This window comes from Chiloscyllium plagiosum, chromosome 7 (genome assembly GCF_004010195.1).
Source record: "Chiloscyllium plagiosum isolate BGI_BamShark_2017 chromosome 7, ASM401019v2, whole genome shotgun sequence".
Classification (NCBI taxonomy): Eukaryota; Metazoa; Chordata; class Chondrichthyes; order Orectolobiformes; family Hemiscylliidae; genus Chiloscyllium; species Chiloscyllium plagiosum.
The window spans coordinates 33274369-33301670 of NC_057716.1; the positions used below are offsets into that span (position 1 = coordinate 33274369).

The following is a 27302-nucleotide window of genomic DNA, read 5'->3' on the forward strand; positions in this document are numbered from 1 at the left end:
TTCTCTTACCCCCCTTTCAATCCTTCCTATAGCATTTGTATCCTGGAACATTAAACTGCCAGTCCTGTCCTTCCTTGAGCCACTTTTTTGTAGTTGCTATGATATCCCAATCCCTTGTCCCTAACCATGTCCTGTGTTCATCTGCCTTCCCTGTTTGACCTCTTGCATTGAAGTAAATGCATTTTAATTTATCAGTTCTACCTTGTTCTCTGCTTTGTTCCTGCCTGCCTTGTTTAACTTGCTTCTTTTCTTAACTGTATCAGTCTCAGATTGATCTCTTTCCTCACTATTTCTGTGGGTTCCACCCCTTCACCGTACTCATTTAAATCCTCCTCTAGCAAATCTCCCTGCCAGTACATTAGTCCCCTTCCAATTCGGGTGTAATCCATCCTTCTTGTATAGGTGACTTCTACTCCAGAAGAGATTCCAATGATCCAAAAATGTGAATCCAACTCCCCTGTACCAGCTGCTCAGGGTCCTTCTCATTGAATTGATCTATTGGGTTATTCTGTTTTGTACTTGATTTCAAAGTAACCTCGAAACTAGCACCAAGCTAAGTTTGTTTCTTCAATGATTTATCAGCCTCTTTATGAATAGTGCACATGCACACCAATGAGCTTAAGTGTCCAAAGTGGAACTTTTACCTCTGCCACTGAAGATAGAGGGATGTTTGTGCCAGGGTTAGTTAGTCTGTTGGTGTGTAAACAATATATCTCAGCAAATAACGAGCAGATTTCAACAAATCTTGATGTATATAGCCAAGATATGGCTAAAAAGAACTGGTCAGTTTTCAAAAGGACGCAGATCCAGAACCTAAATGTTTAAAAAGAGTTTTTGTTTGATTTATTATTGTCAGATGTACTGAGATACATTGAAATGTATTGTTTTGCATGCTATACAGGCAAATCATACTTTATATAAGTACATCAAGGTAATAGGCCACATGGCAAAGTATAGTGTTACAGCGACAGAGAAGGTGCAGAGGAAGATCACCTCGAAGATCTGAGGTTTGTTAACATTGGAAAATAGATTGAATTGACTTTATCTAGAATATTGTTTATTGTTTTATTTACAGTGTTATGGATTGTCTCAGATGCTGTGGTGGAATTTGTCCCAGCTGTAAAAATATGAGCAGACTTTTCAGAGCAGGTTATTCAATGTGTATTGATCTGAGGCCCCAAGGTAGAGCTGGGTAATTGTCATAATGTTGTGCCTTTCATTTATCTTGCCCCTCAAATTTCCACCCTGTCTATTATTACTGCTGTATTTGCTTACACCACTATTTTGTCAGCATCCTTAAGTTAATACTGATATCAAGTACTCAGTCTAACTTTGTGCCTCTGAACATAAATCACCTTCATGATCTAAAAGTGTCCATTTATTCTCTCTGCCAACATTCTGCTGAAAATCATCTGAAGTGCATTAATATGATAAAACCTAGGATTGTATATTGTTAACAGGGAGTCAGCTTTCAGATAACATTCAAACAGATCATGGGCAAGTTATGTTGACACAGGTATTGCATGTTTGGTTCAAAGGTTCTATTGTAATTTTTCTAAGAAAGGGTACCTTCCAACATGAAAAAAAATTTCCTTCCCACCAATTTAAGTATTATACACATTCTCAGGTGTATTTCACTGTACAGACAGCCTAGTTTCTCAGTATTACTTGGTCAGTTTATGAATGGAAATTTCATTAACCTTTAGCAGAAGTCAGACTGACAGCTTTTCCCTGACTACAAGAATCAAAGCAATAAAAGAGGAAACTAAACATAAACTATTGGAAATACTCTGCAAGCCAGGTAGTAATACAAGGGCACTTGCCTAGTGTGCAAGTCCAAATTGAATGCTGCATCTTCCTCAGAGTTGTCTCACAGTTCTCCTCCCAAGGTCTCAGACTGAGGCAGCTATCAATGCAAAGATGTTCAAGTACAAAGTTACCAGCTTAACATTTTTTATAAATCTTCCTTTCCACCTGAGAGATTATTTTGTGGTCCCTTGGAAAACCCCTACTGGCCCCAATTTGTAGATTGCTGATTTCCAAGTTAGTTTATGCATAAGCGTCATATTTGATTTTACCTAACAAAAGATCTTGCTTTTTTTGCTCTTTAGTAACTGGATAACAAGTGGTAGCATGAATGCTAGCAGTTTTTTCGCCCATGATGTTGGTCATTGCTCCCTTTTAGAAAGCAACTTGTTCCACAGCGGAATTTGACCATAGCAATTGAACTTGAGACAATTGTTCAATTAATAATTTCATATTTCACAATAGTTTGTTCGTGACCAAAAGTGCTTTCAGACATTATTGCTGAACTCGCTCTAATTTTAAAATATGCCCCTTGTTTTCCTCGTTACAATGGAGACTATATTTTAAACATGCATTTAAAGAGGTTTGGACCTTTGTCTGAAGAGGTGTCATACCAAAGTGAAAGCATCTCCTCTTTCTCTCTGCAGATGCTGCAAGATCTTCTAAATTTCTTGAGCACTTGTTTTTATTTCAAATGTACCCCATTAGAAGTAAAATGCTTCGGAATGATTTGGGATTGAGGGAAAATTTAGTGAAGGTTTACAAGAAACATGGCAGGTTTAGGTAAGGTAAATAAGGAAAAGCTAAGTTCATGGTACTAGGACTGGGGAACTGAGGTTTAAGATTTTAGTGAGTGATGTAGCAGGGTGCAAAGAAGAACATGTTTGCACAGTGAGTGATAATGGTGTGGAATGCCTGCTGAGCAGGGTGTGAAAGCAGAGATGATAAGTGATTTCAAAAGGAAATTGTTTGGACACTAAACTAAACTAAACTAAACTAGCAGTGTGATGGGAATGTAGTGGATAATGGAACAAACTGAAATGCTTTGCAGGAGTCAGTATAAACTCCATGGGTCAAATAACTTTATGCCTAAGTAATTTTTTTTATCCATCTCCAGTGTTAGCTGATTTTAGGCTTGGTTATTTGGCTTTTGCACTTAGAGCTGAGAATGGAAAAGTAAGAGCTGAGATTTCCCATTTCTGATTATAACTTTAACCCTTGCTACCAAGTACTCATGTAGCAATCAAATGAGAATTGGAGTGGAAACTTCTGAGATTAAGATAAGTGCTTGGCATAACATTGTGAGCTGAACGGCCTGTACTGTGGTGTACGATTCTTTGTTCTATTATCATTTGCTGCTAACATTGAGTGGGTTCATGTGTGAAGAATTCACAAGTAGAAATGACAACTGTTATCCATGAGACTGTTTCTAACACTGATAGAAAAAATTGTCCACATCCTATTGCTGTTGTTGTCAACATTGGAACAAGTTGTCAGTTGAGAATGTGTTATTTGGTTTCTTGAAAAAGCTCAAAATCCAACAAACTCTTGCAGCCCGTAAGATATTTGATTACAACCTCTTGTTTTGTGATCTGTTCCAATTGAAGTACCTTTGTTGGTCTCAACCATAATAGGACTGTGTGGTGAGGCAGTGAATACTATTAAGTATCAGAAAATTCCTTTTAACCTTTGCTTCTGATAATGGGAAAAATAAGAAATTACTCACCAACAGTTTTTTACAAACACAATTGGCAGAAAAAAATTGAGAACGTGTTATTTTAAGATATTTTGTCTTGATGAAATCAGATGTTGAACTTCATCCTTCCTGCACTGGTGGTGCAGTTGCTAGAGAATTCTCCTTGTGTATGATAACAATTTTCAGCTTTGACAAAGGGTCAGTTAGACTCGAAAGGTCAGCTCTTTTCTCTCCTTAGAGATGCTGCCAGACCTGCTGAGATTTTCCATCATTTTCTCTTTTGGTTTCATCCTTCCTGCACCCGCACTGTTGGCATCACATGCTTTTTTTTGAAACAGTACTCCCTCCTGGGTTTTTATTTTTGGAAACAAGACTCTGAAATTTTCTCATCCTTAATGTTATTTATAGAAGGAAGACTTTCCTGCTTTATTTTATTTCTCTTTGCTTCTGTTTTCCCCACTGGTTTATTTTTTGTTTCTGTGTGATTATTTTTGCCACTAGTCGGATATGTTCTCAGCACAAACCTGTGGAGGTTGGATTACTTGAATTCTCTTCATTTCCTTGAGCTTCGTGCATGTAATGCCTCTTGAAACTTCGTTATTCACTTCAGATTTCTATTAGATGTAATGTTGGATTTCATAAATAAACTGGTTCTAAGTTTAATGAAGTGATGAAGTCTAAATGAAGTGATGACTGTAAGCTTTGGTTTACGTGAACAAGTTGTGTAGTGCAGTGCCTTTATGCATGTCATGTATTCCAAAATGTTTGAGAGTAATCAAATCAGTCTGGCACCGTGCCACAGAGTGATATGAGAATAGTTGACCATTGGCCTGGTCATAGGGAAAGCTACAAAGGAAGAATGGATATAGAAAATTGAAAAGCAGAGTAGAACCAACAAATCTTTCACCCCAAGTAATGGATAAATGTATAATTCTCAACTTGACAATCTGGAACAAATGCAGTGCCACAGTGATCAGTGCTGTGACCACAATTATTGGCAATCTGCATTTATGACTTGGATGAAGAGAGAGAATTATCGTAATTAAATTTGCAGATCCTGAGCTGGACATAGAGTCTGCAAAGGGATATAATAAGTAAGTGAGTGGACAAGATTTGCAGATGAAGTATTTTATGGTTAAATGTGAGGTTTCCCCCTTTGGCAGGAAGAATAGAAAAGCAGTATACTATTTGAATTGAGAGAAGCTGCAGAATGCTGTGGTACAAAAAAAATCTAGGAATCCTTGTATGTGAATCACAAAAGGCCAGCTTGCAGGAACTTTATTTTTATTTCAAAATATACTTTATTCATAGAAATAAATCTTTGGTACTTGTACAATTTGTCATGTCGTTCATAGATATATACATTGCATGTCTTAACATTACAAAGAACAGACTGAATTACTCGAATTTACAGTTATCCTATTTACAGTTCCCTTTATTAACCATCCAGTCTCTTATTATTTAGCTGTGGCTTCAGCAGAACCCACCTACTGAGTGGGTGCCCTATTATACTATCAAGGGTCCGCACCGTCCAGTTCTGTGTCTGACAATGGGACTGTCAGAGGATCACAGCTCTCAGGTACCTGTAGTTGTGGGACAGTGGGTACCCCCTGGTTCTCAATGGGTAGAGGGTGGACTTCGGGGGGTCCGTTGTTTCCTGGTTGGGAGGAAATGCCCTCCTCTTTATCTATGGCGCTCTGTCTCCTCTTCTGGTGGTGATGACATTCTGTGCGCCCGTCTTCCCCATCCGAAGAGCTGGCCGCCCCTCCCTCGTGCAGTTGTCTTTTCCTCCTTTGCTGGGAGGCTTTGGGGGCCTGGCCGGATTTTCTCTTCCTGTTTTTAACAGGTATCCACTCCTATGTCTGCTCGATTACCTTCTCCTCCATTGCTTCCATCTGCCCAGCTAGAGCTAGGATCAGCTGCTGTGTCTTTCCGCTGGTTGCTGCCACCTCCACTCCAGCCTGTTCTTCTTTCTGGGTGCCACCAGACTCTGTTTCCCTGCTGTCTGGGTGCACATTACTGGTCTTTGGGGGTCCACGGCTCACATTGCCACCTCCAGCCATCTGTGCGTAAGTGGGGCCCCCCCGTCTTGGGCAGGTCTTGTACATGTGGCCCGCCTCTCTGCACAGATTGCAGCTCTTTGCTTCCTGATAGTCCTTAGTCAGGTGACCCTCCTGTTTGCAGTTCTTGCAGATGGTCAACTTGCAGTCCGCCGCCACGTGTCCCGACTTCCCGCAGGTTCGGCACACTTTCGGCTGCCCTGCATATGTTAGGTAGCCTCTGTTCTCTCCAATTGCGAAGCTCGAGGGTGGGTGGAGAATGTTCCCATTGCCATCGACCCTCGGAGTCACCCTGACCTGCCGCTTACTGGTCCAGATCCCAAAGGGGTCGATCACATCGGTGGCTTCTCCCTCAACTTGGACGTACCTTCCCAGGAAGGTCAGGACATCAGCCGCTGGAACATAGGGGTTGTACATATGGATTGTAACAACCCGATTCCTCTGTGCAGGAAGCACTCACAATGGGGTTGCCGACAAGATGGAAAACAGCGGCTCCCCTTCCTTCTCCTTGAAGACCTTCAGGAGCTGTTCGCACTGCTTCACACTTCTGAAGGTCACATCAAAGTAGCCTGCCCCAGGGAAATCCTGCAGGCAGTACATGTCCGCTGCAGCGAACCCACAGCATCCCAGCAGTGTTTTCTTAATAAACAGGATGCGATCCACTGGTGTACGACCCTCTACCTTCTTCACAGTCACCCGGACTGTGTTTTGAACCCCCTGCCCAGGGCTGTGGGCAGCTGTTGAGGCCATAGCTCTGAGGTTGGCTGGTCCCTGAATTGGCATTAGGCCGAAGCCAGCATGAAGATCCACCAATAGCAGGTCAGCACAACCAAGCGATCCTCCAACATCCAATCACAATCCAGCGATGATCTCCACTAGCTCTGATGAGTCGCAACTCGATCCCTGTCCTGATAAGAACAGACACTTGATCTTAGCCAAAAGGCCGAGAAGCGATCGGGAACAGCCATTCGTGAGAAGGCAAATGGAATATTGGCCTTTATTACAAGGAAGATGCAGCATTCACACAGGGAAGCCTTGCTACAACTATACATATATGGTGAGCTCACGCTGAATAGTGTGCACAGTTTGGGTCTCCTTATTTTAGGAGGGATATATTTGCAGTGGAACAATCTAAAGAACGTTCTCTGAGCTGATATCTGAGATGTCTTGTGAGGAACTGTTGAGAAAGTTGGGCCTGGAGTTTTATAAGAATGGAAGGTGAGCTCATTGAAGCTTATAATATTCTGAGGAGGTTTGACAGTATAGATGTGAAGAGGATATTTTGTTGGGAAATCAAGAATTAGGAGGCCACAATTTAAAAATAAGAATCTCACATTTAAGGTTGAGATGGAGAAACATTTCTTCTGAAAATTATTAGTCTTTGGAATTCTCTTCCTCAGAGGGCAGTAATTGAATGCATTCAAAATCAAATTAGACAAAATTTTGAAGATTGATATAGTTGTACATTAAGGGGACTGAATGGGAACAAGTTATGGCAACAATCTGAGAGATGAATTGCAGAAAAGGCTTGAGGGACCAAATAGACTAATCCTGCTCCTACTTAGAATTTTGATGAGCAATGCTAATTTTTTTGCCTGCCATCAATTCCTTCAGGATGTCCGAGGCGATGGCAAACGGTATTATTTTGATGAAGTGGCTCCTCGAGGAGTCAAAAATGACAGTTTTGTCCATGCAGCCTCCTAATGTTCTCGTAATCTGAATCATACTGAGTGACATCAATGCTTGACAGTCAACCTCAAGTGGAGATAGTGGGGTGCCCTTCCCCGAGCCCCCTTTCAATAAGCCACATGTCTTCTCACTTGAAGATAAGTCCCACTGGTGTTTTGTCACTTTGAATTTGTATGGTAACTGTATAGAAACAATAAGTTAATACTGATGCTCAGAATTTAATTGTGTTGTCTGATCAACATTTTCATAGTCATACTATATTAAAGTGCAGGGCACTTGTGGTAGTATCCCTATATTTGAGCCAGGAGTCCTGGGTCCAACTCTCACTTGTTCCAAAGATATGTAATAACATAAACAGAAATTTATGGAAAAACTGAACAGGTCAGGCAACATCTGAAAAAGATGAGAAGGCAGAGTTAATGTTTCTGGTCCAATGATCCTTCTTCAGGACATTTTTTTTGAGTTTTTACAGCAATTTCTGTTTTTGTTTCTGATTTCCAGCATCTGCAGTTCTTTGTTTTTTTTTGTGTGAACAAGTTGATTAGAAAATATATAATTGTGTTGGGCTTTTGCAGTACAGTAGTAATATCCCGACCACAAAGCCAAGTGACCCCATGTTCAAATTCCACTTAGTCCAGAACTGTCAATCTCTCTGAACAGGCTAATTTAAAAGAAAATTTGATAATTCAGTGTACCACATGGCTTGCAAATTTTTATTGTATTTTATGAAATGCTGTCAAATAACTGATTTTATTTTTATTTGAGAATTTGCATAACCTTCATTTATTTGATAAATTTGCATAATTTTTAGTTAATCTTTACAGCTGGGTCTTATTGTGAGCGCAGCTTATCTTGAATGATCCAGGAGTTCCATTTCAAAACATGAATTGCACATTGGAAATAAATAGAGATGAGCTGAAAATGTGTTGCTGGAAAAGCGCAGTAGGTCAAGCAGCATCCAAGGAGCAGGAGAATCGACGTTTCGGGCAGGAGAATTTGCCAAAGTAGATTTTTATCTTGTTGGTGTATCATTTGTGGAGAGCCAGAATGCACGACTTTGTGTAAGGAATTAAAAAGCCAAAGAAATTACCAAGCTTTTTGTGTTGCCATTCGTTTATAAAGATTATTGGTTAAAAATTAAATGCAAATTTAGAAGCTTATTGTATAATTGCCCCAGAGTATTATGCCCCCAGAGTATCCTGAGCACAGAAGGGCTCATGCCCAAAACGTCGATTCCCCTGCTCCTTGGATGCTGCCTGATCTGTGCTTTTCCAGCAACACATTTTCAGCTATGATCTCCAGCATCTGCAGTCCTCACTTTCTCCAATAAATAGAGATGACTCAAGGTAGTTAGAGCTTGCCCACCTTTAATGAAATTAGAAAATAAGCAACGTATTTGTTTTTGAAGAGACTTAAATTTACTACGTTTGTAAGTAATGCAGAATGTATTAGGGAGAGGCACTAAATATTTTATGGAAGTAGTGTTTGTCTCATCTACTACTGAGAGAGCTACATCAGAAGAGACTTGTTATTTAAATGTCCCTGGTTTCAGCTAACATCTGAAATCTAAATCTGCTTCACAGCTCACACTGATAAAGCAATCTTTAAACTTTTATTATAACTGAAATTTGCTCATTTGTTTGGATGCATGCTTCATATCTGTTCGTAACGGATGATGGCACGGGTGATTTTACATTTTAGTTTGCAATAGCAATCAAATGGATTTGGAATTAAGAATTTGATCATTACAACATGTCTTAATGTACAATATGTGTTGGGCTATGAAATCATTGGGTTACAGTGGCTTTTATTTCCATCATCCTTGGCATCTACCCCACAAGGTGAACCTTGACCACGAGAGAATTTCAAAGGAAAGATTCCAGAATAAACCCAGTCTTCTGGGCTAAATCCGCCTTTAAATTATCACCAAAACCTGAAAGATATGAAGAAAAACTGTATTTGAAGAATTTAAAGAAACAAGGTTTTGTTTGGAAGTCGCTCTGTTGAAACTTTGTCAACTTGTCAAGGTGAGTGAAATTGAATAGAAATTTAACTACACTGGATAGATTGCATATAATTGTGGTCTTAATGCAGAGAAGTTATTTGTGCTACTTATTAGTTTGAAAAGCATCTTGACTTGGTCTCGTGACCTCATGGAACAACAGGATTTTAATATGAAATCGCAAATGATTTTTTAAATATGCTGAATAAATATCTAGTTGTATACCTTGTTTTTGTTGACTATCAGAAATTTAGGTTGCTTCTCTCCCTGATGATACAATCTGACTTGGTCAAAGCTGTTTGTCTATCTCTTTCTTGTCGCCCTCCGAAGCAGATTTTGTGTATACCGTGTCCAGCAGTTTGGGATAAAATAGCACGAATCATAAAATCCATATTGAATACTGTTAACATAGTGACCCTAGTTGATTCCCAGTTCAAACAAGGAGAATTTGCCAAAGTAGATTTTTATCTTGTTGGTGTATCATTTGTGGAGAGCCAGAATGCACGACTTTGTGTAAGGAATTAAAAAGCCAAAGAAATTACCAAGCTTTTTGTGTTGCCATTTGTTTATAAAGATTATTGGTTAAAAATTAAATGCAGATTTAGAAGCTTATTGTATAATTGCCCCAGAGTATTATGCCCCCAGAGTATTCTGAGCACAGCCTCAGAAGTAGCTTCTCCAACAGTCACACCCAACACAGTTTATTTATGGTTTGGAGATGCTGGTGTTGGACTGAGGTGTACAAAGTTAAAAATCACACAACACCAGGTTATAGTCCAACAGGTTGAATTGGAAGCACACTAGCTTTCGGAGCGCGCTCCTTCATCAGGTGGTTGTGAAGGACACAATTATAAGACACAGACTCAATGTTTCGTTTCAAATAGAAGATGCTGACACGAGGTGCTGTTCTTTAAGCTTCTTGGAACAGTGAACAAAGTTAAAAATCACACAATACCAGGTTGTAGTCCAACAGGTTTAATTGGAAGCACTAGCTTTTAGAGCGCCACTCCAGGTGGTTGTGGAGTACAGCACCTCGTGTCAGCATCTTCTATTTGGCACGTAACATTGAGTCTGGAAAGCTGTAAAATTCAACGATTCCAGGTCAAAACCATTGCCCCCATTTCTTTGCCTGCAGACTGCTATTGTTTATGATTGTGATTTTGCCGTTTCTACTAATTCAAGCTCACCTTTTGTTTACTTAGCTTCCCAGTTTGCATCCTCCATTGCCTGACATAGCATCTCTATTGTTATATACCTGTAAAAGCAGAATACTGTGGATGCTGGGAATTTGAAATCGAAACAAAGTACTAAAGAAACTCAGCCGGTCTGACAGTATTGGTGGAGAAAGAAAAACCGTAAATGTTTCAAATCCAGTGTGACTCTTATTTGGAACAAGAACAGAAGTCATATTGGACTCAATCTTAACTCTGTTTCTGTTTCCACAGATGCTGGCAGACCTGAGTTTAGAGTCATAGAGATATACAGCATGGAAACAGACCATTCGGTCCAACCCGTCCATGCCGACCATTATATCCCAACCCAATCTAGTCCCACTTGCCAGCACCCGGCCCATATCCCTCCAAACCCTTCCTATTCATATACCCATCCAAATGCCTCTTAAATGTTGCAATTGTACCAGCATCCACCACATATTCTGGCAGCTCATTCCATATACGTACCACCCTCTGCGTGAAAAAGTTGCCCCTTAGGTCTCTTTTATATCTTTCCCCTCTCACCCTAAACCTATGCCCTCCAGTTCTCCCCAACCCCAGGAAAAAGACTTTGCCTATTTATCCTATCCATGCCCCTCATAATTTTGTAACCCTCTATAAGGTCACCCCTCAGCCTCCGACGCTCCAGGGAAAACAGCCCTAGCCTGTTCAGCCTCTCCCTGTAGCTCAGATCCTCCAACCCTGGCAACATCCTTGTAAATCTTTTCTGAACCCTTTCAAGTTTCACAACGTCTTTCCGATAGAAAGGAGACCAGAATTGCACGCAATATTCCAATAGTGGCCTAACCAATGTCCTGTACAGCTGCAACATGACCTCCCAACTCCTGTACTCAATACTCTGACCAATAAAGGAAAGCATACCAAATGCCTTCTTCACTTTCCCATCTACCTGCAACTGCACTTTCAAGGAGCTATGAACCTGCACTCCAAGGTCTCTTTGTTCAGCAACACTCCCTAGGACCTTACCATTAAGTGTATAAGTCCTGCTGAGATTTGCTTTCCCAAAATGCAGCACCTCGCATTTATCTGAATTAAACTCCATCTGCCACTTCTCAGCCCATTGGCCCATCTGGTTCAGATCCTGAGTTTCTTGAGCAATGACTTTTATTTCATCCATTTGGTCATTTAATCTCTTAATGCTCACTTTCCTGTTTGCCTTTCACTCTTTCACAGATCTTCCCTCCCTGTTCCTTTGCCTGCCTTTGTACGGACATTTAAAAAAAGCTATTACATCTCAAACTCATAAGCCTAATAAAAGGCTTTTCATATGAAATATTGGCTTTGTTTTCCTCGTGTGTTTTTGTTATAGCAGTATTGAAATATTTGAAGTTTGTCACTTAACACGCACCTTAATCCAATTTGCATCCACTTTCTCTTCCCTCTGTAATGTAGAGCACGCCAACTTGTTATACATTTTAAACTTCTTTGAAATAATCCTCTATGTTTCTACTCATTATTATAAATGGAGATAGTTAAAATGTTGTGATAAAATATAATCTGGCTCTAGACATTTTTTGGCTCATGTATGCTCATTAAAAATAATGCTGTGTGGTACAAAGTTGTAAAATTTATTTTCTGGAAACTTTTACATTTCAGTGCGTAGATCCAGTTAAACTGGAAGCGTCTTAGTGAGTGAGGAAGCATAAAGTAAAGAATGAAGGTAGTTAAGGAAATGTAGAATATGATCTTGCAGGGTCAGTGCTGACAGTGGTTGTTTCAGCAGTGTGACCTGTTAATACATGTCTATAATTTTGTTTGTAATTTCAGCAGTAGTTGAGAAATTTTGACATTGGAAGTTTTAAAAAGTATGTAAGTGCTTTAATTTCATATTCCTAATCTGAGAAGTTCCAATTTTGAAAGTTATTTTTCAAACAGTTGAACATCAGAGTGCAGATGTAGGGGAAATAAAAGTATGCTTGTGATGCTAAGATGTGCTGCTGTCGCCACTGATATTTTATGACTGACAAGAAGTGATTACGAACCTAGTTCTTGAACAGTAGTCAGAAATACATTGAGTACATGATTCATGTGTTGTTTCTACTTAGATATATATGATTTAGGAGTAGGAGTGGCATCTTTTGCCTACTGAGCTATTCCCAAGATTGATGCTGATCTAACTGCTTTGTGGCACCTATTCCATCTATCCCCAGTCATCTTTCATCTTGCTAATCAAAAATCTATCTACCTTTGCCTCAAAGATGTTCAAAGACTGCCTTTTGACCACCCTTTTGAGGAAGAATATTCCAAAGATTCTCCACACAGAAAATTCTCCTCATTTTTGAGCCTTAAATGGGCGATCCCTATTTTTAATATCCTTTCCACATCCACTCTGTCCTGTCTACTCAACACATTTGCAACAGTATTTCCTAACAGATTGGCAGTGTTGAGTGACTGCAATTACAACAGTTTATTTCAAAACTTGCTTAGAAGGAGATTTGATAATTGTGATGCACAAGACTTTGTAGCTGCTACTGTAATTCTGCAATGGGTCTGTAAATGGAATATGTTCGTTTTATTTCATGATTCTTGTATGTAATTCCTGTTAAGATGATCATAGGTGCATTTTACAGGAAGCTCAATAAGTATGTGAGGGACAGCAGCATAGAAGGATATATTGGGTGAGGTAAAGAAAGGTGAAAGCTCCTGTGGAGCATAAACAGTGGCACTACCCTATCAGGCTGACTGACTTGCTCATGTTGTAAATTGCAAAGCAATGATAAGGTTGCATGAAAGGCATGTTTCCTAATATTAAGTAAATTCAAATGACTATGATTGAGACATTCTAAGAAGTCAGAAAGGATTGTGGTTCTACATGGGATAACAGTGGTTATGATGGAAATATTCAGAAGATCAGGCAATGTTTATGGAAATAAGATATAAATATTTCACCTCAATGGCCCTCCAAACCTAAAGAAAGATAGAAATGTGATAGGTTTTACTCAAGTGAATGCAGCAAAGAACAGAAGTGGGGTAGAACAAAGGAAAGATTAATTGACAAAATATTTTATAGTTCATATGCCAATGGGAGTGATGGGTAAAACAGAACTAAAGGTGGGTCTCTGGACACATTCAGGGTCTCGACGGAAGGAGGACCTCTCGGACTGCCTTTCAGGGGATTGGGGTGTGGGGGGACTTGTGTCTTCTGTGAAGGTGAGCTCACTGGAAGCAAGAGTCCTTTATGTAGGTCTCAGAGGATTAATGTAAGTAGGAAGAGAAGAGGAAGAGAAGTTGTCAAGATGGGAAGCAATAAGTTCAATGGGCTGGACAAGATCATCCCATTTGAATTTTGGGGAGGAGGTAGTTGGGGATTGTTAGGAAGGGAATGGGTTCATGGTCCATGTTGGGGAGGTCAGAGAAGGTCCTAGAGCTGGCATTTGGTCTATGATAAGTAGAGGTCATGCCAATCAATTAGGCCAATTGTCAGATTTCCAGCCTCTCCAGTATATTGCTTTCGTATTATTTGTTATGCTTGCATTATCTTTGTTAACTAAGCAATCTTTCAAAAGCTTAAAATGCAGTCAGAATAATGAGGTTGTTTTAAAACCAGCATATTGTTTTTTCTGATAGACTCCAAGTGCCTGGGCAGAAGAGAACTCTGAAAAGAAGAAGGGATCCCACAAACGCTCAGCATCCTGGGGAAGCAATGACCAGTTGAAAGAGGTCAGAAATCCATTATTCTTTGAGCATTCAAGGCAAAAGGAGTTTCTTAATGCATTTTGAAACTCAACCTTGAACTTTGTACTTTTAAAACTGCATTCAGCAACATTTGTCAGGGCTGTGCATTGAACTTGGTTGATACTGGTAACTTAACTAATAGAGAGACAAATTGCAGAGAAACTCAGCAAGGACAGGTAGCATCTGTGGAAAGAGTGGAGTCTTCAGCTTGATGTTCTGGAAAAGGATCACTGGATTCCAAGTGTTAACTCTGCTTTCTCCTCACAGATGCTGCTAGACTTGCTGAGTTTTTCTAGCAATTATTTGTTTTGTTTCAGATCTTCACCTGTAGTTCTTTAATTTTACCAACAAATCAATATCAGAATGCAGCAAATAGGAGCAGGAGTTGGACCCTCAAGTGAGCTTTGCCTTTAAGTAAGATCATGGACCTTCACTTTCCCACCTGATCTCCACACTTATTGATTTAAATAAGCAGTAGACTAGCATTGGGATCAGAGACAATATGGGTTGTGTTACAAAACAGTTGCATACACTGTTATAAGAATAGAAGGAGGAATTAACCTAGAATATGACCATGACCAAATGCACACTTATGGACCAAAACCTACCACGTCCCTAGTCAAGCTGTTCCAGTATAGTTGCAATGTGGAAAATTGCCAAGATATGTCCTCTACACACAGTAGGACAAATCCAATCTGACCAATTTTATTACCCCATCAATCCAGTTTTGATAATCAGTAAAGTGTTGGAAGGTCTTATCAGTCCGATCAAGTAGCACTTGTTTAACATTGAACTGTTCAGTGATGCTTGTTTTGGATTCCGCTCAGTTCCTAACCTTATGGGGAGGAAAGGTGGCTCAGTGGTTAGCACCAAGGACCTAGGTTCGATTCCAACTCTGTTTGCAGTTTGTACATTCTCCCTGTGTCTGCATGAGTTTTCTCTGGGTGTTCCAGTTTCCTCCCACAGTCCAAAGATGTGAAGGTTAGGTGGATTAGCCATGCTGTGTTGCCCATAGTGTACAGGGATGTAGGCTAGTTGGATTAACAATGGGCAATGCAGGTTGCAGGGATACGTTCGGGGGCAGGTCTGGATAGGATGCTGTTTCGAGTATTGGTGTAGACTTGATGGGCTGAATGGCCTGCTTACATGCTGTAGGGATTCTGATTGTTGTTATAGAATGGTTCAAATCTGGACAAAAAAGCTGAATTCCAGAGGTGAGGCAAGAGTGCTCTTGACATCGAAGTCACATTTGACAGTGTGCTTTCAAGGAGCCCTAGCAAAACTCATGTCAATGAATCAGGAAAATTCACTGCTGGTTGGAGTCGTATCTGGTAAATAGGAAGATGTTGATCTTGGAGGTTAGTCATCTAAGTTTCATGTCATCTCTGCAGGAGTTATCATTGTAGTGTTCTGGACCCAATCATCTTTACCTGATTCTTTAATGACCACTTCCCCTCTATATGAAGATCAGAAGCAGGGATATTCACTGATGATTACACTGTAGCACCATTTATGACTCTTCAGATACTGAATTAGCCTATATCCAAATGTAGCAAGACCTGGACAATAATGGGTGGCAAGTATCATTCAGATCTCACAAATACCAGGCACTGACTTTCTCTAGTAAAAGATAACATAACTATTACCCTTTAGTAATGCCTTCACATGACATTACTATCACAGAATTCCTCACTGTCAACATTCTGGGGCTTACTGTTTGCCAGACACTCAACTCTACTATAAATACATATAAATACTATATAAATGGAAGATTGGCCTTAACTTCAAAAGAAAATGAGAATATGAAAGTAGTCAGATCTTGTCAGAACACACCTGGAATATTGAGAGCAATTTTGGTCCCCTTACCGGAGGAAAGATATACTAACATTGGAAGTACTCCAGAGAAGATTCACGAGGGTGACCCTGGGTATGGCAAAATTTTGTGAGGAAAGATTGAGTAGGTTGGGCTTGTACCCATTGGAGTTTAGAAGAATGAGAAGAGACCTTACTAAAGCTTAAGATTCTGAGAGGGGTCTTGACAGATAAGATGCAGAGAGTTTATTTGTGATTGCTGGAAAGTCATGAACCAGAGGACATAATCAGAGTAAGGAGGAATTTTGTCTCGCAGGACAGTAGTCAGTCTGTGGAATTGCTGACCTGGTGTTGTGTGATTTTTAACTTTGTACACCCCAGTCCAACACCAGCATCTCCAAATCACTGTACAGACAAAGCAGGAGAAATCCAACCTGGCCAATTATCTGCCCAACAGTCTATTATTGATAATCAGTGAAGTGATAGAAGTGCTATCAAGCAGCACCTCTTGAGGCTTCAAATTCATTTAAACAGCTACATTTATTACAATAAAGAGGAGAAAACAAAGCTGTGTATTGGTAGGAGACCATTAGAACAGTCTCAATGCAAGCATCAAAACCAAGTTTAATCTGTTTCCAGATATTGTTCAGAAATATTGTTCTGATCTCTGCTGTTTAAACCTTGACTTAACTGATGCTTTGCCAATTTCTTGTCTTGAACTGTGGAGGCAGTTTTACACTTCTGAACCCACCAGCATGAACTTTTCTCAATGCTGATGGCCTAATCTTTCTCAATTCTCACAACGTGGAGAATTCTCTGCAAATTGACCTGTCTCAAACTCAGCAGAAAAGAAATCAATTTTAACAAAGTGACTAGTTCTCTTGATCGACTTGAACACCTTTAGGAGAAATCATTCTACCTTATGAACTAAGCTATGAATCCTCTGTTCTGAAGTCAAAACTAAACAACCTGTCTTGATGTGTTAATTCTTCTTGTCATAAATCATTATCCATTTATCTACTAATACTATAGTCTAACTCCGTCTGATTTTGGACAGTTGCTGGCCTAGTGATATTATCACTAGACTGTTAATCCAGAGATCCAGGTAATGTTTCAGAGACTCTGTTCAAATCCTGCCGCAACAGACGGTAAAATTTAAATTAAATTAACAGCTGGAATTAGAGTCTAATGAAGATCATGAATCCATTGTCAGTTATGGGAGGGGACACCCATCTGCTTTACTGATGTCATTTAGGGAAGGAAATTTCCATCCTTGTCTGGTCTACATGTGACTCTAGACCCATAACAATGTGCTGGACTCTCAGCTGCCCTCTGGGCAATTAGGAATGAGCAATAAATACTATCCTAGTAAGCAATGCCCTCATTCCATGAATGAATTAAAAGAAAACCCAGGTCCTCAATAATTACATTCTTTCTGTTTTAAATGACTTTCTGACCATCTTAAAAAAAGACCTTCACAGTACTAAACCCATGTCCATCTGTTTCAAAATCCAACCCCAAGATCCAAATAGGAGAATAAGTAAGTTATTCAGCCCTTCAAGCCTGCTAACCTGTTCTGAGAGGTCATGACTGATCAGACTGTGGTCTTAACGTTCCTGTCCACTCCTTAAGTTATTCCAGGGTAGTGACTCGAATTGAATTGAATTTATTGTCATATGTATCAAGACACAGTGAAAAAGCTTTGTATTGTGAATTGAAGGAAATTCTGGATTTACATACTAATCACTCAAACCTTCCGTCTCCATTCTAAGTGATTAAAGACCTAACAGCCATCTAGGTTTGTCTAATATATCTCATCAGTTGTATGATAGTTTGATCTTTTACTATAAATTCTGTTCCATGATCCTGTCCCACTAGCTACCTGACGAAGGAGCAGCAGTCAAATTTATACTTCCAAGTAAATCTGTTAGACTATAAACTGGTGTCGTATAATCTTCAACTTTATCCACCCCAGTCCAACACCGGCACCTCCACGTCATGATTAAACTTGTCAGATTGGATGGGGGAAGCAAAATCAGTGTGCGGTGGCGAATTCTGTTCAGTGCTCCCTGCAAAAAGCTCGAGTGCCATGTGTGCAAGCTAAGGTCTGTTTGATTAGATTCCCTACAGTGTGTAAACAGGCCCTTCGGCCCAACAAGTCCACACCGACCCTCTGAAGAGTAACCCACCAAGACACATTTCCCTTTGACTAATGCACCTAACACTATGGGCAATCTAGCATAGCCAATTCACCTGACCTGCATATCTTTGGACTGTGGGAGGAAACCGGAGCACACGGAGGAAACCCGTGCAGACACTGGGAGAATGTGCAAACTCCACACAGACAGTCGCCCGAGGCTGGGATCGAACCTGGGAACCTGGTGCTGTGAGGCAGCAGTGCTAACCACTGAGCTACATTGCCGCCCAATTGTTAAGCCTCCACAGTCAAAAGTGACCATCAGTGTCACTAGGCTTGTATATGAAGAATTCAATCAGGTGCAGCAGGGGAAATACCAATGGACCGATCATGACACAGTGCGTTGGGCAAATTTGAGCAGATTTTATTCTCGAATCCTAAAATTTGAGACAAGTTATCGAACCTATTTTCCTTTGTTACCAGGCCTATAATTGATTACTTCCGATTTATTTAATCTCATAAAATAAGTGTTTAATTGCTTGTTTACCCCTAAAATTAATACAGCAAAACTCAGCATATTTCTCCATCATTCAACCCTGCTTGATTATTGTCTATAAACAGCATTTCCATGATCTCAGTGCAGGGGCCAGCCAAGTACTTGAAGACACTAATTTTTAATAAGGCAGAGCTCAGTGAATGTGTTTCAAAGAGTTTACTCCCCATTTTAAACCTTAAGCATTATAAAACTCTCATCTAATCTCATTAACATTTTCATTTCCAGATCGCCAAATTGCGTCAACAGCTTCAACGGAGCAAACAGAGCAGTCGACACCACAGAGAAAAAGAGAGACAATCTCCTTTCCATGGCAACCATGCAGCAATTATCCAATCACAGGTAAGATCTCTCGGACACCAGGTTATTTGTGACCCCCCGCAAATAGGTGTACTTTAGTTGCTGTGGTTCTGTTTGCTGAGCTGGAAGTTTTTGTTGCAAACGTTTCGTCCCCTGTCTAGGTGACATCCTCAGTGCTTGGGAGCCTCCTGTGAAGCGCTTCTGTGGTGTTTCCTCGGCATTTATAGTGATCTGTCCCTGCTACTTCCGGTTGTCAGTTTCAGCTGTCCGCTGTAGTGGCCGGTATATTGGGTCCAGGTTGATGTGTTTGTTGATGGAGTTTGTGGATGAGTGCCATGCTTCTAGGAATTCCCTGGCTGTTCTTTGTTTGGCTTGCCCTATAATGGTAGTGTTGTCCCAGTCGAATTCATGTTGCTTGTCGTCTCCGTGTGTGGCTACTAGGGATAGCTGGTCATGTCGTTTCGTGGCTAGTTGGTGTTCATGGATGCGGATCGTTAGCTGTCTTCCTGTTTGTCCTATATAGTGTTTTGTACAGTCCTTGCATGGGATTTTGTACACTACATTAGTTTTGCTCATGCTGGGTATCGGGTCCTTCATTCTGGTGAGTTGTTGTCTGAGTGTGGCTGTTGGTTTGTGTGCTGTTATAAGTCCTATTGGTCGCAGTAGTCTGGCTGTCAGTTCAGAGATGTTCTTGATGTATGGTAGTGTGGCTAGTCCTTTGGGTTGCAGCATGTCCTCGTTCCATTGTCTTTCCCTTAGGTGTACTTTAGGTAAAGATAGAACAAAAATGAGGAGACTTGGAGAAAGCTTACTAAATATTTGTAAGAATTAAATATTGAATAGAAATCCAAAGAAAAGTCACATTGGACTCCATGTTTACTTCAATTCCCTCAGCACAGACGCTTCTAGACCTAGTGAGTTCTTTTGCCGTCATTGCCTGTTTTTAAATTCCTCATCATCCCTCCCCATCTCTTCCCCCTCCTCCACTTTCTTTATTCCACAACCTTCTCTCCTAATCTGGCTGTCAATATTTGCAACAAAATGTTCTCAAACTGCTTCAAAACATTGTCAGGTATGAATTAAAATGAACCTGGCAATAGCTGTGTCACAGTAAGCATAAAATTTTATTTTGGTGTAACGTTGGCTAAAAGTGCAAAGATGGAAACAGTCAAATACTCCAACCTAAGCATATAAGACTTTGAGTCTCAAGGTGCATTAGAGGCAAAAAAAAACTGCAGATGCTGGAATCCAAAGGAGACAGACTGGAAGAACACAGCAAGCCAGGTAGCATCAGGAGGTGAAGAAATCAACATTTCGGGGTAATCCTTCTTCAGAACTGGGTGTGGATGTAAGGGGAGCTGCAGGTAAAGGGGATGGGGCGGGTTCAGGGTGATGAGGTGAGGATAGGTGCATCAGGAGGTGAAGAAATCAACATTTCGGGGTAATCCTTCTTCAGAACTGGGTGTGGATGTAAGGGGAGCTGCAGGTAAAGGGGATGGGGGCGGGTTCAGGGTGATGAGGTGAGGATAGGTGAACATAGGTAGAGGGTACGACCTGGTTGGTCGATGAGAGGAATGAATCCAGTTAGTGGCTCGAAGGAAGGGTTGATGAGGGCAATGAAAGGGAGGGGGAAGTGGCATTAGTCAGAGAAAACAGACTTCTAGTTGTTATCCATAGCTTATTGTTTTCCCGGAACATTTCACTCACCTGAAGCTGTGCTTGAGGGGCACCACTGTGCTGTGTCAAGAATGCAGTTTAGGTGGCCATCAAGTCCTGGAGTGAATTGTGAACCCAAAGCTTCTGGCTAAGAGACAGGGCTGCAACCTACTGACTACAAGACCTGCCTAACTATTGAAAGAAACTGATAAAATTTGAATAAAATTGACTGAATACAAAAGCAATGTGCTTCCTTGAAGGATCCTTGGGATTTGCTCCTCTATAGATTGGATAAAACATGTCTCTTAAAGTGGTAATTGATATAACCATGTGTGACTCCATTATCTCAAATATGGCCACATGATTTTGTTTTGGACAAAGTAGAATTTCTTTCTAGTAGGTTTCTCTTAAAGAGTCGAACTGTTTCCAACTATTCTATACTTATTTGCAGCTTTAAGTAAGCTTCGACAATGAAATAATGAATGAATGGAGTTTTAATTCGCTCTGGAAATTTGAATGTGGTGATCAGCTAATTGAACTGAGATCAGATTGCACAAGAATGTTATGATCTATCCCCAAGCATTTGTCCGTTTTAACCACATGATAGCTCACTTGCCTCGTGGTCTTGAGGTTTGGGGTTCAAGCTTCTATCATGGTTTGTGTTCTGAACAAGGTTGGTGTCCCTTGAAATACACAGTGCAATGCATTGTTCCAGAGGTTGATTTCAGGTGAGATTTTCAGGTGATAGCATGTGTATTCCAATTGTTCACTTGAATTTTCAAGAAAGAGGGAGATATGGTGGGCGGCACGGTTGCACAGTGGTTAGCACTGCTGCCTCACAGCGCCAGAGACCCGGGTTCATTTCCCGCCTCAGGCGACTGACTGTGTGGAGTTTGCATGTTCTCCCCGTGTCTGCGTGGGTTTCCTCCGGATGCTCCGGTTTCCTCCCACAGTCCAAAGATGTGCAGGTCAGGTGAATTGGCCATGCTAAATTGCCCGTAGTGTTAGGTAAGGGGTAAATGTAGGGGTATGGGTGGGTTGCGCTTCGGCGGGGCGGTGTGGACTTGTTGGGCCGAAGGGCCTGTTTCCACACTGTAAGTAATCTAATCTAATGCTATCCTTGTCAGCATTCCTTCAACCAATTCCTGCACTGATCATTTTATTTCATTGCTGGAGAATCATGACTCTTGTATTGTATATATAATAATTTCAGAAGTAGTCCATTATAAAGTATTTGGGGGTATTTTAAAGCACTGCACCAATCATGTACTTTTATGGTTCAGCTACTATCAAAATAAATGAAGTCATTGGGTGTCTAATTATTAGTGCAGAAATGTAAATAGCTAAACCTCATGATTTTTCAGCACTAACCTTTAACTAATTCCTTCAATTAATCTGTGAAGATCCATTTATCTCAAATGTCCCTTTTGGTCCCCAATTCCTTTGAATATGTTGTCATTTCGTTTTTTAAAATGTTCATCTTATCCACAACTTCATTTTGGAAATCCTCCAATCTGATTTTCATCTCTGTCACAGCACTGAGACACTCTAATTGAGGTCGCAAATGGCATCTGTTGTGAATGACTGTGGTACAGTTTTCACCTCACTTTCAAGTCAGTTGAGCCCACCAATTTCCCTAAGGTTCTGTCCTCTGCTCCCCTTTAGAATGAACATGCCCTTAATGGATTCCACTTGAAGAATGAGAATCAACTTCACCACCACCTCTCTGGGTCTTTCCACTTGCATCTTGTTGACAGGCAATTGTCCAGTATTAAGTCCTCAGTGGGCCTTAATTCCTCCAATTGCAAATTATGATTATCCAAGTAATTGTCAGGAGTTGAAGGCAGAGACTTAAATTCCACAGATTTCATCTGAGGTTGAATCAGTCTGCCATCCTACCTAACCCTGAGTTGCATGTCCAATCCCACATCGTCCTCTTCATAAAGATTAAAAATCACATTAATTTTGTCCACCCCAGTCCAACACCAGCGCCTCATCATCATGGCTTCAAAAAGATTACCATTTCCAGTCTGCACAACATTGCTCTCTTTTGATGCTGTCTCAACTTGTTGATGAAACTTTCACGCATGCTGTCATGATTCTTCCAGTGTTGTTCTTGGTGATCTCCCAACTACCATTCTTAAACTCCCAATCTACCATTCTATATATTATCAACTTTTCTGTTGATTATCTAAGTTGCAGCAAATTTTGTTCACCATATGCTGACCTGCATTCCTATCAAGTTTGTGTTCAAATCATTCCATTGCCTTTGGGATACCTCTAAGCTCATAAGTCACCAAGAAGTGTTCCCTCAATTGTGGTCTCTTGTATCTGCCTTACTTCCATTGCTGGCCATGATATTAGTGCCTAATCTCTGAAATTTCTTCCCTAGAGCTCTCTATATTCTCATTCTTTCTCATAGAGTCATACACCATAGAAACAGGCTCTATGACTCACCATCATCTCCACTTTCACACCTTCTATGTTTCTTTAAAACCTTTATTCAAGTATGTCTTTGACCAAGCACTTTGTCATGCATTTGAATATCTCCTTACACTCAGAATCAATTTTTGTCTGATTATGCACTTGTGCAACACTTTGGATGTTTTCTTAATATAAAGAAACTGTGTATGCAGGGTGTTGTTGCTATAAAACTCATTATTATCTCGAATAATCAATTTAAATAGAGAGTGCATTCCTGGGATTTTCCATATGCTGGGAAGAGATCTACTTTTTCCTTTCTAATTTTTCCATGTCTGTGAGATGTTTATTGAGAACTAGGTACAAGTTTGTCCCAAGCAAGCTTCTGATTTTTGCAGGAAGTTTCTGATATCTGCTGCCTCTTCAGCCTTATGGCTAGCAGCTGATGGTTATCTCATTGAGAGCAGTTGGCCCTGGGAATGGATGACATTTTTATTCTTTTTTACAAAAGATTTTCTGCAAACTTAAATGATAATGCTTTAATATGCCCAGTCTGCACTTTTCTTGTAATCTGCTAAGAGTTGAATTTAGTGCCACTTGTGTATTTGTGCAAGACGCTTTCACGTTCATAGGATAGATGATTTTAACGGTTTCACACCATTGCAAGTTCAGTTGTAGTTATAATATCCTATGTCAAACTTGCACTAATATACAACGGACTGTACAGGAGGGAAGGGCAAAAATATGCAATCATTGAACAATATCCGATTATTAGGGACATACTTGTCTGTCAATGTTCATTGAGCTTCTGCGTGATGTGCTGCCTCTCTGCTGCTAGGATGAAGGAGACATTGCTGTATTTGGTGCTGGAGAATGCAGTGGGCCAAACCTTTGTGGGGGCATCTCTTGGATAAGAATGGTCATAAGGTTTAGATTACTAATACAGAAGAGCTAAGAACAATCGCAAGTAGAATTTCTTAATTGGAAGAAGGGTAACTTCAGTGGAATGAGAGAGGATCTAGCCAGGGTGAAACGGAGCAAGGAAGCCTTTGATGAGGTTGTGCATGGTAGATAAGTTAAATCATATGGGATTCGGGGACAGCTTGCCAATGGAAATAAAATTGGCTTGATGGTAAGAGTGGTGGTGTTTGTGTCGCCATAGTCTTGTCAGACCATAGGAGCTGCTGTCTTATTAGAGAGAAGCGACTGGTGGTGATTTAACCTGAGGGCCACCAGATCTCGGGTGAGGGAAGTTGAGAAGGAGAGTCCTTCATGGTAACCTCAAACCAGTGATGGGTGTTGAAACCATGCTGTTGGCATCACACTGCTCTGTAAACCAACAATCCAGCCAACTGAGCTAAACCAATTCTGAAAGGTTGTTTTTGGACTGGAGGCCTGGAGCTAGGCAGACATTAGTGCTAGGTCCACTGATTTTCTTTTTGTCATTTATATAAATGATTTGGTTTGGAGAAATGAGAAGGTATGGTTAGTAAGTTAGCAGATGACACCAAAATTGGTGCTTTAATAGGCAGTGAAGGAGATTATTTATGACAAATTAATCAATTGGGCCAACGGGCAGAGTAGTGGCAAGTGGAGTTTAATTTGGATAATTGAGAGGTCTTGCATTTTGGTAAAATGAACAAGGACAGAATTATACATTTAACAATAGGGCTTTGGGTAGTATTGTTGAACAGATACCGAGGAGACCAATAGTTCGTTGAAAGTTGCACCACAGGAAGACAGTTGGTTAGGCAGGTGTCTCGCCCGCTTGCCATCATTACTCACACCATTGAATGTAGGAGTTGTGGACGTCAAATTGAGGTTATACAGGATGTTGATGAGGCCTGTTCTGGAGTACAATGTACAGTTCTGGTCAGCCCTCCTTTAGGAACGATATTACCAAATTGGAAAGGGTTCAGGTAAGATTTACAAGGATGTTATTGGGATTGGAGGGTTTGAAGTTATAAGGAGAGGCTTAGTCTTTTTCCACTGGAAAGTAGGAGATTGAGGGATGATCTTAGAGGTTTATAAATCATGAGGGGCATTGATAAGATGAATAGCCATTTTGTGAAAGTAGGAGAGTTCAAAACTAGGGGGTGTATTTTTAAGGTGAGAGGAGAAAGATTTGAAAGGGACCTGAGAGGCAACTCTTTCTCACACACTGGTTTGTAAGTAGAATGAACTGCCAGAGCAAGTGGTAGATGCGGGTACAGTTACAAGGCTAAAAAGACATTTGGATAGGTACAAATTGGAAGGGTTTAGAAGGATATGGGCCAAATGCAGGCAAATGGGAATAGTTTATTTTGGGAAATTTGGTCGCATGAACACGTTGGACAGAAAGGTCTGTTTCCATGCTGTATGACTCTGACCAGCAAACCTTTATCAGCAGATTGGGAGCTCTTTTTAAAGAGTTCACATTTCAGATGCAGGCTATACATCACAGCCCAAAGAAATAGGAAGCAAGCCAAAAGGTAAATTGATGCATGTGAGGTGAGGTTTTCTCAAGATCCAGGGCCATTAATAATCTGAAGTGTAAAATAAGACTGGAGAAGGAGAATAGAATGGTAGTCATTAAAAAGAACTTAAATGTCTAGCACGCTATCAGTAGTAAGCAGACAGTAAGAGTTGGTGTCGGTTCCATTAGGACAGGTTGGGTTATCCATAAAACGATAAGAATAAGAGCAGGGGTAAGCTATTTGACCCCATTAGCCTGCTCCACCAATCAGTAGGACCACAGATGATCCAACAATCATAGAATCCTTACAGTGTGAATAGAGGCAATTCGGTCCATCGAGTCTGCATTGACTGCCCTCAGAATATTAATTTTAAATTTTACCACATATGCAAGTTATGTGGTAAAATAGCCAAGACCTTTTTGCGAAAGTGGGAGAGTTCAAAACTAGGGAGTGTATTTTTAAGGTGAGAGGACACCAGAAAAACATTGAGTGGATGAGAAAGAAAATAATCAGAGAGAAACACAGTTCTTCATCAGCTATGGGCTAGTCTTCCATATTAATTCTGCCATAATGCTCTCAAAGTAAACTACCAAACAATGGTCAATCTTTACTCGTTGACTGGACCCGAGGTCGATCTTTTTCCTTGGGTTTTAATTCTTTCAGTGTTTCAGATGTGCTATCTTTACAGGGAGAGAAGAGAAAACAATTGATGCAACCAACTTGTTTCCTTGCTTCTCTGTCAAATTCACTCCCCTGTGAATCTGTTTTAAACTGCATTCTGATAAATCAGATGGCCTTTTGCTGAGCTTCATTCTGTTGAACGCATAAGAGCTGCAAGTTGGAAAGCCAATGAAAAGACTGCCTCTGGGCAGAGATGGCCTGAAGATGCATGTGGTACTGCTTTATCTGGGGACATTGTCCCAAAAATAACATTGTTTTGTACATGCCAGTTACGTTAACTGGTTTAGATTAGATTAGATTACCTACAGTGTGGAAACATGCCCTTCGGCCCAACGAGTCCACATCGACCCTCCAAAGAGAAACCCACCCAGACCCATTTCCTTCTGACTAAAGCATCTAACACTATGGGCAATTTAGCATGGCCAATTCACCTGACCTGCACATCTTTGGACTGTAGGAGGAAACCGGAGCATCCGGAGGAAACCCACAGGGAGAATGTGCAAATTCCACACAGTCACCCAAGGCTGGAATTGAACCTGGGACCCTGGTGCTGTGAGGCAGCAGTACTAACTACTGAGCCACCGTGCCGCTACCCAAAGTTTTAAAAAAAAAACTAATTGTTATTTAATCTCCTTTTTGAAGAGGTGTCCGTTTTTGTCATTTCCAGTTCATAATCCGGAAACACTAAATCATAGAACCGTCATAGAATAGAATCCAGACAGTGTGGAAACAGGCCCTTTGGTCCAACAAGCCCACACCGACCCCTCGAAGAATAATCCGCCTGGGCCCATTCCCCTACCTGATATTTACCCCTGACTAATGCACTTAACCTACATATCCCTGAACACTATGGGCAACTTAGCATGGCCAGTTCACCTAACCTGCACATCTTTGGATTGTGGGAGGAGAAACTGGAGCACCCGGAGGAAAGCCATGCAGACACTGGGAAGATGTGTAAATTCCACACAGTCGAACACCAATTTCTCAAGGAAATGGTGTAGCAACTTGAGAATAAACTTGCAAGATTATTCGATTGAACAGAGTGACCAGATCGACTGACTGGTTACTCTCCAGAAAGCCATGCACTAAATGAGCTGAATGGCCATGTTTTGTGACATAATGACTG

General features: G+C 40.6%; 1 protein-coding gene across 3 annotated transcripts in view; it reads left to right on the forward strand.

Moving 5' to 3' along the window:
• fam117bb (family with sequence similarity 117 member Bb) overlaps window positions 1-27302 on the forward strand; it is a 233574-nt gene that overhangs the window by 85884 nt on the left and 120388 nt on the right. For 2 of the 3 annotated variants that reach the window (XM_043693381.1, XM_043693380.1), the window contains exons 3-4: window positions 14053-14145; window positions 18891-19004. The exons of the other annotated variant lie outside the window; for it this stretch is intronic. In XM_043693381.1, the coding sequence (XP_043549316.1) occupies window positions 14053-14145; window positions 18891-19004 (207 nt within the window). The remainder of the gene's footprint in view (window positions 1-14052; window positions 14146-18890; window positions 19005-27302) is intronic. 3 annotated transcript variants of the gene reach the window in all.